General features: G+C 44.0%; 1 protein-coding gene across 1 annotated transcript; it reads right to left on the minus strand.

Moving 5' to 3' along the window:
- Positions 1-61: 61 nt before the first annotated feature.
- On the minus strand, positions 62-3006 carry gadd45gip1 (growth arrest and DNA-damage-inducible, gamma interacting protein 1). Its single transcript, XM_080777061.1, has 2 exons — positions 2571-3006; positions 62-1468 (listed from the first exon to the last, which is right to left on the minus strand). The coding sequence occupies exons 1-2, from the start codon at positions 2969-2971 to the stop codon at positions 1177-1179; spliced, it is 693 nt and encodes a 230-aa protein (XP_080633187.1). The 5' UTR covers positions 2972-3006; the 3' UTR covers positions 62-1176.
- Positions 3007-14170: the final 11164 nt, after the last annotated feature.

Raw genomic sequence — 14170 nt, forward strand, 5'->3', positions numbered from 1 at the left:
TCTTGACAATGGTGCCACCTATACTACTGTAGTACAGAAGATAGTATTAATGTCACTGCCATTCATAGGTTTACAGATTTATTAAATAAAAACATACATTTTTTTTACACTGCTTTTACGTTTACACTAAAACATCTTTATTTTATTACAGCTTAATTGGAGAATTATATAATGGACGTCCTCTTGTGGTAGAAAAAGGTCTTGCAGAATGACTACTATGTTAATGTTCAGGTATTATCATGGAGTCGGCATGATTTAAGTGTAGAAGGTGCTACAGCAACTGTTCTGTTCTAAGTTCTTTTGCCCCTGCCCACACTTCCTTTTTTTTCTAACAAATTAAGACTCCAATAAATTTTATGTTAAACCAATGTTGTTGTCTCCTAAATGTCACCGCCACTGAAACAAAGTAAGTTGTCTATTGTGACTGTACGTTTTATATCCATTGGTGCATAATTTTAATGGTCTACTCTGGCTTGTGTGCAGCCCAGACACGTATGAGGATACCCATTCTCTAATCCATCAAGGCTAAAATTGAGTTTGAAGTTACAATGGGGGCATGTCGTGATAAATCAAATATCTGGGGTATTCAAATGATGAAATGGCAGTTTCTTTTAAGTGAAATATCCCCATAACTGTCTTAAGTTAGTGCTGCTGCATGATAAAAAAAAGCAATCTAGATTCAGACACATGACAGACACGTGATCTCATTTCAGAATTTGAGCAAGAACCGTGCAGCACTAGTTGGCTCAGGGCTGTCCAATTAATTTTAATCTTTTGTTTTTGCTACAAGAGAGACTTTAAGAGGTTTAAAGCCCAATTTACAATTTAGGCATTTAGCAGACACTCTTTATCCAGAGCACTAAGAGTAGAATATCTGTACAATGAAACAGAGTATACGCTTAGAGTGCTATGTCTACATAAAATGCTAGACAATGATTCACCTTGCAACATGTAAATATTTTCATGGAAAAAAATGAGAATTGTGGAATAAAATCGAGATTCACATTTGAGCAAGAATCGTGCAGCACTAGTCTCGGGTGCTCACAAAAGTCAGAGTAGATCACCCCAAACATGCTTCAAAGTGAAACATCCCTTTAATGTTGCTTGCAAATATTACGGACTCCTTTTTCACTGATAATTATTATGTACAGTAATTCAGAGCATATCAGTCCAAGACTATGAAGAACTTGAAGCAGAAGGCTGGATGATGCCTGCCTGCTCGTCTTTCTGTCTGCGCTTCAACAGTTTCTTTTTCTTCCTGTCTTCCTTTTCGATTTCAGTGACCATTTCCAAAAACCTGGGGCTGCGGGGGTCTACTGCATAGCCAAAGCGCTCCCGAGCCTCTGCCAGGAGCTTGGAACGGCGGGCCTTGTCTTCGCTTGTCTTCTCTTTAGCCTCCCTCTTTCCCTTACGCCAGTCAGCGACCATCTTGGGCATCTTAGCCATATGTTCTGCAGTGATTTTGTCTCTGTGTTGGAAAATGGACAGGTTTAGGATATGGGACATTCATCACTGAAATGCACACAGACTAGGGTAGTTGTAGCCGCAATTTGCAACTCTCTTTTTTATAATGGGATGAATCTAGAGTTGCAATACCCTCCATTGACTCCCCACTCATCCAATTTGGTTTGCGATCTGCTTGTCTTAAACAACGTTAAACTCACCAACATTGCAGCTGTAGTCCAAGCTTGAATTATCCTCTTTCAATCTGCCGAGCTTGTTTTTCATAAAAATCCACTGTAGACATGTTATGAGCTACTTTCTGTCAAGACATCCTCTGCAGGAGTGCAGGTGAAGTGTTGCAGTTTGGAAGCACTCGTTTTTGTTAATCAGCATTATGTGCAAATTCGAAACAGGTGGTACCAGCCAGGGCCGTTCAGTGACATACGACGAGTGCTTCCAAACTCCAGCACTTCACCTGCACTCCTGCAGAGGATGTCTTGACAGAAAGTAGCTCATAACATGTCTACGGTGGATTTTTATGAAAAACAAGCTCGGAGCTACAGAATGAGCGTAGGGAGAGGGCACATATGGGGCTAAGTTTTCTCCATAGAATGCCCTCTTTGTGAGAAATAAATTGTATAATGGCAATAATGTATCAATATGGTAGCATCTCTACACCTTTGTCAGTCACGAATGGGGCAGTCTATGGAGGGAATTGGGACTAAAGGGTTGCAGTACAATGCAAAACTAGAAAGATCTGGGAAGACATTTCATCGCCGACCTGCAGATGACCAAACGGGTAAGTTAACTTACATTACACAAAAGCGTTCACTGTTGAATTAGACAATATGTCACGTAGAGATCTTATTTCCATTCAGTACAATTCGTGTGTGTGAGTGTGAGAGAGATATGGCAATGCAAACGTATGTTTTCTCGTGCCAATAAAGCTCCTTTGATAGAGAGCCTAAGATTTAGACTCTCGTAGATGTATTTTATCGATTCTGACATTTTCAATCAATGTCAGAATCGATCAAATACATCTACGCGATTCAAAATCTTAGGGTGAGAGAGAGACTGTAGGAGAGATATTTTTTGCTGCCAGCATGTTTGATGAACTAGACACTTACCTAGCAACAAGTTTGGCTGTCGCCTCCTTCTCCTTCGACGCTACATTCTCCACCAGCACTTCTAAAGGAGGGTGCCACTGCCTCTCGTCCTCGATGATCGCAGCCAGCTGAGCTTCGCTGGGCCACAGCGTGGCAGGATTGATCCCCGATGCCGAACCATAGCGACCGTAAAGCTTGCGGTCACTCTTCGCCGTCTTCCGCCACTCCGGTGTCTTCTCGTCCTCCTTGTCTGGGATATATGGGTCTTTAAGGTTCAGTCTCAATGGTTTAGGGTTATAATTTGCGACTTGTTGTAAGGCTCCGCATTGTGAGGTAACGGGGATATGTGTTTTTAACGAACAATTCGCTGTAAATCTCCAACAAAATAGTGCTGTCCTCCTGCTCAGTATGGAAGCCGCCATCTTTGTTGGCAAGAAGGAAGGACCCTTCCCATTCACAGGCGACTACTACACTGCCTGTTCAATATTGTTGAGAAACAAACAATTATACACATCTTGGAACTTTGCCTGTAGCAATACTTACACAATGAGTAAAGCCTATATATATTCAGTATGTACGGTTTGACTTCGGCTTGCTCTTGCCCAACCAAACGAAGTAAGTAAACAATGGACTAATTCATTATTGAATGCATGAATATAAAGTACTATTAATCTGGAGTCACTTATTCTGGATATTTTCATTTAAAAACACAAATATTAGCAAGACGAGCTACGAAACACAACCATAGCATTTATAATGTAAATGTAGTAATATTTGCTGAAAACAAAACGTTATTTTGTTGAAAGGTTAAGCTGCTGTATATTGTGCAACTTCTTTAGTTGATCAAATTATTTGTTGATCAAATTATTTGGTAGAGGAGGTTTGATTTATAGGCCTACAATTGGGGTGGTTATATTTGGTCTCCCAGCTGTTCTTCAATTCAGACATTTAGATCCTGTCCTGTCTGGTTTCACGACACGACCTTTGACACAATCTTGTTTCTGGTTTGACAAAAAGTTTGACCCAAGGTTCAAACTGTGTTGATTTTGGTTTTCTGGTTAAGTCAAGAAGACACTGCAATGATGTTCAGTCAAGAAGACACAATGATGTTCAAGTTCAATATCGATAGAGTCTTTCACTGTGCCAATAAGAGCTCGCTCATCCATCCTCAAGTGGTGTCTGTGAGGCGCTTTCCCATTTTCTACTGTCCCCAGCAGGATGCCATGTCATCCCCCTGATGTCACTATGCCTGGGCCATAACCATATATAGAGTTCCCGCTGCACCTGTGCCCAAATATGGTGTTGGTCGTAATCCTGGGTCGACCACTATGTCCAAATTTGGAGTCCATGAGGTCACTCACTCTCTTGAGTAACCATGGCGATCTCCCAAGATGTGAAATCCTCCTAACATCCCCTGAGCGAGCAAGCAGAACTCTATTAGTTCTGTGGTAAAAATGTGGAAACTTGAAATGACACAGTGCAGCTATATATTCTAAAACGTGGGGTTGTGTGGTTCTCTCTTGGCCAAAACCTACTGTCCACCATTTTAAGGCCTGTATACTGGTATCTATCTTAAATGTGTTTCAAAGGCAGGCCATTAACTTTAATTGACTTTCACAGGGCGTAGAGGTGTGTGTGTGTGTGTGTGTGTGTGTGTGTGTGTGTGTGTGGTGGGAGTTGAGGGGGGGGGGGGGGGGGGGGGGGGGGCTGTTAGGTCTTTCAAGCTCCTACTTGACTTGCCATTATTTGTGAGCAGGTGGGCAATGGCTAGAGAGCAACAGAGCAAGGGGGGACTGAGGCTCTTTTAACACGTTCTTTGAACGTTCAGGGACCACTGGGCAGGAGAATTAACCAGAAAACACACTTCCAAAGAAAGGGTCTTTGTTTTAACTCCACCTCCTCTTTCCTCTTTAACCCCCCCCCCCCCCAACCTCTCTCTCTCTCTCTCTCTCTCTCTCTCTCTCCCGCTAACTTTTATATTTGATTTCTTTTCAAGAACAGGAGATAGAACGAATGGGGTTGTGCTGGAGTGCACCACTTACAGAGACAGATGTCACTGCTTTTGTGTTGCGGGAGCGCAAAGCCCTCCATCGTCATTAAACATGTAGGGTTCCCATGGCAGGGGTGGCAGGAGGAGTGGGGGGGGGTGTTTGGTGATGGGGGTTGGTTGGGGTTATGGTGGTGGTGGTGGTGGGGGCATGACAGAGGCTTAATTTGGCTTAGGAGCGATCTGGTGCCAAGTCCAGGGCTTTGAGGATCACATCAACGTCAGTCATTGGCAAATAGGCTTGTTAGCAGTTCGAAGATAAGGGAATGGTGGCAAGATGACAGGTCTATTCCTGCGTATGTGTGAGAGAGACAGAGACGGGCATGGTGATAAATGCTGAATGGAGCTAAGTAGGACACCTTCACTCAGTTACTTAAGCCCTGCATGAAACCTAGTGTCCCTAATATGTTGTCACACAAAAAATAAAATACAACCAAGTACTATAAGTACGATATATATCGATTGTCAATAAAAACACTTTCAGGCCCACAGAGATCTTTGAATTAAAATAAAATGTCTAAACATCCTAACAAGGGGTCTGGGAAGGGAGTGCAACGTGCAAGGGGGGCTTTGATAAACGTTAAACAGAGGTACGTTGGTCAACACTGCGTCACCCAGATAATTCATGCCATTTATTGCCGTATCGATACAGCAGCCTCTCGATCGATTCACCTATCGTCCAGATTTTGTGTCGATATATTGCCATATCGATTAATTGAATGCACCACTACCAAGTACTGACAATAGCGATCTAAAATCTTACAACACTTTGCTGTATGACGCGTGTGAGGCTGTGAGCTTGTAGATTGTCTATTTTCAGTATTCATTATACAACGTTGAATTCATTCAGGCTCCTTCAACTTCTCAGAATAAGATTCATGTGCCACTATAAGTCTATAACCTCCTATTTTGGTATCCCAGAACCACAGGAGTGTGGTCTGAGCTCTGTTGCTTTGACCCTGGTTCTCCTCGCTATACTACTCACTTGGTGATGATCAGATCTTCTTGTTTATTGCACTTGTAAATCACTTTGGATTGTTGTGTCTGCTAAATGTCTTTTTTTTAACCAAAATAAACCCTGTATGTTTTGTCCCCCAGTGCCAGGGGTCTTTAGCTATAGCTGTTTCCCAAACAGTGGATCACTGACCAATTTTTATGCGTCGTGAGACTCGCAGCTTGAGTAAAAATCCCACGTATACATTTTACATTTAAAAAAAAAGTATTTAAAAAGATTTGCCCCTCCCCCAACATTTAAGAAATTCCATAAATTCTGCTATGACTTTTTTTCCCCACTAGTTTGGTACCCGGGCAAACGTCAAATTTCTCTTTTGGGTCTTGAGCTAGAATATTTGGGACGGCAAGTCGCTCGCTTTAGCTCGCTCGGGTTCGCTTGAGACGACGGGCCTCCGTCGCGGTCTAGTCCATAGTCATATATTTAGGTCTAGTCTGCAGCTGGAGGCGAGAGACGAGAGGCACCCCCGCGTTGGCCACAGAAGCGGGGCGTGGTTATAAAGCACAACCCGGGTGGGATTTCGAATGTTGCATAGAAGCCCTAGCTAGAACATACTCTACTTTATCATAAATGTTTTAATTAATGGGACCATCATTTATTAAACGCGTATCATGATAATGGAACGAAAAACTTTAAAAACGACCGCTTGAAAACAAAGTATTTATGAAAATGTATACTCCGGTAATAAAAATCCAGTGTAAAGTTCAGCCAAAACTTCATTCACTTTGAACGCCTGGTTCTTCTGCTGGGCCATTAATGAGAACTAAGTGCATCAGGGGAAATGGCTCTTCCTTATTGGCCTCATTTTAAAAACGAATGCTTGCCGTCTGCTAGATACTATAGGCCGGGCAGGGCAGGCCAGGCCCCCTCCTTTTCCCCCCGTCTGTAGACTCTGTACGAAATCACTGCCAAAGCTACAAGATCACAAGGCGTCGTGTCGCACATGGAGTTTGTAGATCAGATATTTTCAAATGTTCGCCCTATTTTGCCAAATGGTCGTCGTATTATGCCGTGCCCGGAATAGGGACGCTATATAGGGCTCGCGACGCAGGGTTAATTTGTACACTATAGAGTATTTCTTTTATACTCTACAGTCTACATGCAATGCCCAGGACATGGCAGAGGTCAAAGAGGTGGCATGCATGAAGAGATGTACATGGTGTCCTCTGAGAAGCATTGGCAAGTGAGCTGAAGGGTATATAAACCCAGGCAGGGGCCGAACCCAGGGGCTTGAGCCTGGCATCAAACCATGGCGGCTTCCCCATATGCAGACCAGAGATGCAAGGGCACATTTACATTAGGCCTGAATTCCACTGTTGGCCAGGGCAGACCTCAGTATGTGAGTGCCAACAGTATAGGCCATCCATATGGGCCTCAGATGAATTATTAACACGGTCCGGCTCTGCACCACACTTTTATAAACACATGTAAAATTCATGTTTAAATGGCAGGAGATAACTCTGTCCTATTCTAATTCCGGTGACCCCTGCCACGTTGTTGCGCCCGCATTTAATCCTGTTATCATGGGTTCATGATTTCACAAGTGGTGCGCAGCCCCTTTGCAGCAGAGGTTTAGCCACTCCAGCAGGATGCCTGCATGCAAAACTTTGTCTTTCACCTACTTGGCTGTGACTGTGACTGTGACTGTGACTGAGATAATTGTCTAAGTTGTAAAATCACGAATTGACTGTCGTATAACTTAATGAACACAAATGATTTTCAGTCATATTTCTCAAAACAAAAAACTTTGTCACACGCGCACAGCACGTCACAGACTATCTTAAGTTTGTCTTTGATACAATGCTATTAGCCTAAGTCTGTGATACTATTTGTTGACCCAAAGAAAAAAAAAATCATAATGAAACATCAGGGCTCAAAATGAACTTGAACATGATCTTTTTAAACAATGAAAGAACTTTTATTCCAGATTTGGCACAAACGATCAGCTTTGTCAGCATCTCCTCAAATTCCAAGCAAAAAAGAGAGCTTAGTCCAAAAATATCCCATTTCCCAGTAATGACACCACATGTGGCCGTACTGTACACACTAGTAACCGGGAGACGGACGAGAAGAAAAGCTGCCATTTGAAGAATGTTCTTCTGCACTGTTGCTGAATGATATATTTTCTACGGGAATAGCATGCTTAAATAGGGCCCATAATGGTAACATTTTATTATACTGACGGCATCCTTGGCATCCCGATATGGATTAATCACATAGACAGGCCGACTCAGCAAACACTTGATCTGAAAAGGTTTTCAACGACGTGACTGATTTTAGTTTTGTTTAATGTCGTGGTATATAATATATAGAAGGGCACAAAAGAAGCCATGATCCTCACAAAGGGGGGGGGGGGGGGAATCTCACTTCAAGAGTGTGAAAGTAATCGTTGAAAGTAATCCATGTGCAGATCCTATCAGCAAAGCCCAAGTTGTGGCTGTGATCACTCTTACAGCCTCTCTGCAGGCCCCCCCCCCCGCCCCCTGCTAATGTTAAAGTTGGACGTAGCCCAATTCAGAACTGCCAGCGTAAGCGGTCTTATGATGAGGGGGGGGGGGGGGGGGGTTTGTGGTGGGGTGTTGTGGGGGCACAGAAGGGGAAGGAAAGGGGGGGGGGGGGGGGGTTCAGTGGGGAGCAGCAGAGTATTTTACAGTAATGGATGTACCACATGGAGATGCAGTTAGTGATGTGTTTGGAGCGCAACGGGAGGTTTGGGGGCGATCCGTGCCCTGCTGCCTTTCTCCTCTGGGTCTATAATGGGGGGGGGGGGGGGGGGGGGAGAAAGCAGCAATGGTTGTGGCATTTCTTTCTTTTTCATCCACCTATAAGGGATGAAGCTGTGAGCTGTGTGCGTGCGTGTGGGGGGGGGGGGGGGAGAAAGCAGCAATGGTTGTGGCATTTCTTTCTTTTTCATCCACCTATAAGGGATGAAGCTGTGAGCTGTGTGCGTGCGTGTGGGGGGGGGGGGGGGGGGGTAAAACCAACAGGCTTCCTGCCTTCATTTCTGCTCACTTAGTGGCAAAGAGAGTGCAGTGAAAGAAAAAAACTAATCTCGTTGGGAATTCCCGGGGCCCCCTGCTGTATATTTCCTGCATGTCACCACATTGTTGCAGTGACGTTTTAACCGAATTAACTCGCATCAACGGGAATCTCCACTCACATCTTCTCACGCTCTTGTAAACAACACCTGCGCGAGAAGGACACACGCCTGTCGCAAACTTACTACTAATACATCTGTACACACACTGGCTTTACAGCAGGATTTGGCATTGGCTTGTGGTCTGTAAATGCCTATAATCCCACGTGCGTTCCCGTGCCACTCTGTCTCTGATACATTAAAATGTTTCTACAAATGATGGAGCAGTGCAGGGACTGAACAGATTGTGGTGGTGGGGAAAAGGCATTTAATGTGCCTGATTTGACAGATTTGTAAACAACCTTCATAACACCCCCAAAATGTTTGGATTTTGCTGCAGCTCTGAAGTCCCTGCAGCGCCCCATCGCCGGGGCGGTCCTCAGGCCCGTACCCCCCCCCCCCCCACCGGCCCTGTGGTCCTAACGAGATGATGAATGGGGAGCATACGGACTGACGGAGGCCCTCCTCCATCCACCGGTGACTGCTGATTTAAGGGGAGATTCATCAAACGTGAGCCTGCTCCGGTTCTCGGGCATACGTACCTTCATCATCGAGTGCCGGTGCTCCCATGAAGACGAATGGAGGTAATTATCAGCTCTACCCTCTCTTCGCAGTCCTCTGCTCCTCTTCTCGGAGGGGCTTAAGTTCCCGGGGCTCGCGTGCGAGTCATTAGTCTGTACTGCCGCACGGCTGTAGCACATGAATGAAGGCTCTCCGTATCAATGGTTCTCAACCTGTGGGTCAGGACCGCCAGGGGCGGGGGGGGGGGGTCCCAAGATGACAGTGAAATGACAATTTAATGACTTTTAAGACTTTTTCTTATTACCTAAAAAGTTAAATCCAATGAAATCAACAAACTATACTATAAAAGAACTGGTCAAATTGTGAAATTATTAGAAAGAGGCAACAATTGTCAACAATCTCATAACACCTCGCGATACGAGGCGCTGTGAGCTTGTAGATCTGTTATTTTCACAATATCTATCTGTGGAACCGAGTCATGCAATTGAATGCCTCAACTCCTACAATTCCAACTGCTTGTTGGTAAATTTCACAGTTCAAATATGATTCTTTTTTGGGGTCACTGCCCGAAAAGGTTGAGAACCATTGCTCTATATCACTGTATCACTCTGCTCATGGATGTCCGTAACAACGTAACACATAATGAAAGGGTATGCTACTGGGTGCTAATGCAACAGTAGTGTTGTCATCATAGCAAATCTAAAAAAACAAATTATTTAACATACAGTTTTGATTTGCTTTCAGTCGGAAGTTGAATGATCTGATAAACTTATGCTATTTTTAAGTGGCTTCCCCTCTTTGTTCATGCTAGGTTTGAATTACCTGGTATATTCTTGTTTCTTTGAAGCGCTAAATAGTAGGCTATTCCTTTTCCACTCTACTTACGTGACAGATTTACCCTATTTTGACTAGGGTTTGTTTATTCTGATCTCACACTGTCTAGTCACTCTGGATAAATGCATACGTTCTAATTGTAAATCACTCAGTCAACGTGACTGTCATCTCTGACATTGCTTGGCCCGTTGTCACCATGCCATTAATCCACATGAACCCGCTTGCCAAAAGGCACTAAATATGGTTAATTGTCACCAAATGAATTGAATAGTCGCCACTGATGTTGCAGATTGGGCGCAACAATGACGGAATGCCTTATTTCTTTTCCCTTCCTCACATCACCTGCGTTTCCATTTCTAGTGGCATGTTAAAACACTGAAACACCATTGGCATTTCCACACTAATCTGTGAGAAATAGAGGTTTTGGCCAGTATATATATATATCTTTTACAATCTTTAAATCCTGCTCAAAACCCGAGATCGGAGGGCAGTATGGAAAACAGATTTGACCTCATGGGCTTGCCTTTCACTGCATGGTCTCCTTCTGTGAGGAAGTGGACTTGCTGAAAGACTTTACCCAAAGACTTAAATGCAGCAGACAGTGTCACCTGATCCAACCTGATCCAAGCTGGAGCGTTCGGATCCAAGCGCATTGTATGTGTTTTGTAGCATGCATCGCCAATCGCCAGTGCTCTGTGATCCTAGGGCGCTGAGTCATGGCATACAACACACCTACACACACACACACACACACACACACACACACACACACACACACACACACACACACACACACACACACACACACACACACACACACACACACATGAAGAGGTGGAGAGAGAATTAGGGAGATTTGGGGATGGGGTGCAGAGGGGGAATTTAGGGTGGGTTGGGAGGGGGGAGTGCAAGTGGCACCAGGCTGGCGCAGACATCACTCCCGTCGCTCCCTTAGCTGCACCGGGCGCCATCTGTCATCGGCGTGAACATCTGCAAGCCCAAGGTGCCCTTGTCACCCAATGTTACAGCAGCATGTTTGGTGTTTCCATTAAGGAAACCTGGAGTGATTCACCAGAACAAAACCTATTAGACTGAAGTGTGTGTGTGTGTGTGTGTGTGTGTGTGCGTTAGTGTATAGCAGTGAATCAGCTGGGTTTGTAGGGGCACATTAAATAGGGAGGATTCATCCTGAGGCGCAGCCGCCTGCCTGTCTAGCATATCTGGCTAGCATGACATCTCATCTCACCGACTGACTGACAATTTGGCCTGAGTCTGCCGTTTTCTTTATGAGCCTTGGCTCCTCCACATGTCTTTTCCCTGTCTCTCCGGTTCTACCGTGAAACAGATGGCTTCACCCCATCCTTGTTTTTTAATCTCCCCTCCATAAGAGCACTCGGGGTTACACGGCCGAAGCTGAAGTCATGTTCACATTTGCAAGGGATTTTTCTGGGGGAGTTCGTGACGGACTGCCCCGTGGTGCAGTGCATATGGAAATGTCTGTATTCGCCATGTGACGTGTGCTTGTGTGTTCAGAATGAAGAATGCATTCAGGGCACATGCATCATAACGATGACATGTGCCTGCCTAAATAGTAGCCTGCTGTATTGCAAGGTTAAAATAAATGGGTAACGTGCTGTAAACCGCCCCCATTTATTCCTCTATCATCCCATTAGATATGAGCCGAGATCCTTTTCCAGACACTGAGGGGCAACGGCAGACGGATTGCCTCCCTGGTGTTCCTGTTTTGGGCATGGGCATATGGGCAAGAGCCTTTATACATGCTTTCACATGCTGTGGAAGTATCTGATCTAAAAGATCACAGTGCATTGTTCACCTCGTAGATCGTCTGCTTTCGCCACGCAAACGAATAGATCAGGCCTTCTTAAGTAGTTAATACTGGACCGCATGTATCTCTCTCACGGCTCCAGCTCTCAGGAGAGCCTTAATGCCATCGATTGCATACGGAGGAGCTGAGCTGGATTACAGCAACGAGATTAAAACAATATGCTCATTGTCCGTCACGCGGGGATATAATCTCAAGGATTACTCTCGAGTGAAACCGTCCCGACGATGGCTCTCTGGATGAAATGGAGTGATATGGATGGGGATTTTTTACTTTTACACAGGGCTTGGCAGGAAAGCGTGTGTTTTTTTTGAGAATTGCCATATCTTTGAGACACATTTTCCCTTCTCTTTGTTCCTATCTGTATTTTTTTGCACAAAAGTCTGCATGGAAGCACAGCGGCGGTGAACCACGTTTTACCTCTCACAGCATGTCTCCCACAGCTTCACGCACGCACGCACACACACACACACACACGCACGCACGCACGCACGCACGCACGCACGCACGCACGCACGCACACACACACACACACACACACACGCACACAACACACACACAAGGCAACCTCCCTCCCTAGTGCCTAGCAGTAGCATCGCTTCCAGTGTGTGAGGGTGGGAGGATGTTTCCTTCCAGTTAGATGTGAATTAGAGACAACAACTGTTTGAACCCCCACCGTGCCCTCTGGCCCCTGACCCAGTGACCACACAGGATAGCTGAATAGCTGCCTGGCACAAACACATATTATCCTCATCGATCTGACACACACAAATATTACATTTCAGTGTTTACAGGTTTAAGAGTATAACACTGAGGATTTTACTGTGTACATATACATAGACATAGTCAGAGATAGATCAAATAAGCGATTGTCATATTTACCGGACTGCCTCTATAAAGATGATGGGTAGAAACAATATCAACGTTATGGATAGAAAGCTTATGGAGTGGAATACATTTTTCCTGATGTGGGTCATTTATTTCCCCTTTAACTTTAAGCCATTTTGACCTGAGATCAGATTCTAAAAATGTCTGTTTGAAAACGACAGTTTTCTGAAAAAGCTATGTTTCTATGTCAGTCGTTCTTCGATTTTTCAAAAATAGCAGACCTACAAGATCGTAGCGCGCGCTATGAGCTTGTAGATCTGCTATTTTTCAATAGCTAAAGCATAACATAATGCTAACACCAAAATGGGGTTAAAAGGCCTTTTCTTTACTGTGCTTTGTGGTGGGAGAAGTGGGGGAAGTAAAACCAGTATCAGTACCAATATCAATACCACACTGTAGAAGTACTCTGTTACAAGTAAAAGTCCCCAATTAAAATGTTTAAAAGTACAAAAGTATCATATTGGCTTCAAAATATACAGTGCTTACAGCATACCTAAGTTACTGTAAAAGTACATTCAGAAATTGTAATGGCCTATTTCACTGTCACATTTTTTGATTAATAATGCAAATGTGTTACTTTAATAACAGCTCCACTTTTACCAGTTGCAACATTAATTACTTAAGATTGAGCTTAATATATGATAATTTACATAAATTATCAGTTAAACTACAAAAAATAAAACACAAAAAATGTGCAAGTAAAACACAAGTCAGTACATTTTATTCATAGAACACCTTTCGAAACAATGTTACAAAGTGCTGCACAGTGGTCAACAAGGTAAAACAAGGGCAAGAAACAAACAAAAAACAGTGCTTACGAAATAAATACGTTTTTAACAAGTTCTTTCGACAGACTGCAAGGGCAGGGCGTTCCACAAAGTGGGAGCAACCACTGCAAATGCACGGTCTAGTTGTCTATATTGTCGGAAGGGAATAGACAGAGGGCCTTTATCAGAGGACCTGAGAGATCTTACTGTATGTTTGGCTTTGCATGCAGTAGTTCGGAGATGTAAAGTGGAGCCAGCCTGTGTAATGCCTTACTGTATATGTTAAGAGAATTTAGAAATGCATCCTAGATTTGACTGGTAACCAATGGAGTGCAGCAAACACGGGAGTAATGTGAGATCTGCGGTTTGTGTTTGTATACCTCTAAATAAGTACAGTACTTGTGCACTTTCTTTGTTACTTTCAACCATTGACTGTGCTCAAATAAATATTCAACCAGAGGAGGTTCATTATTTGGGAAATCCTGAAAGGTGTTTTGTGGACAATGTGAATTTGCACAGTGCAGAAAAGTGCCATATGCAGCCTACCAAGCATCAAGCTAGACAAAAAAAAG

This window comes from Protomyctophum bolini (assembly GCF_963924005.1).
Source record: "Protomyctophum bolini genome assembly, chromosome: 11".
Lineage (NCBI taxonomy): Eukaryota > Metazoa > Chordata > Actinopteri > Myctophiformes > Myctophidae > Protomyctophum > Protomyctophum bolini.

Excerpts from the sequence above, each read along its gene's own strand:
- gadd45gip1 (XM_080777061.1), bottom strand. The coding sequence starts at position 2,971 with ATGGCGGCTTCCATACTGAGCAGGAGGACAGCACTATTTTGTTGGAGA. Across the intron at positions 1,469-2,570 it reads ACAGCCAAACTTGTTGCTAG|AGACAAAATCACTGCAGAAC; the intron begins GTAAGTGTCTAG and ends TTTCCAACACAG.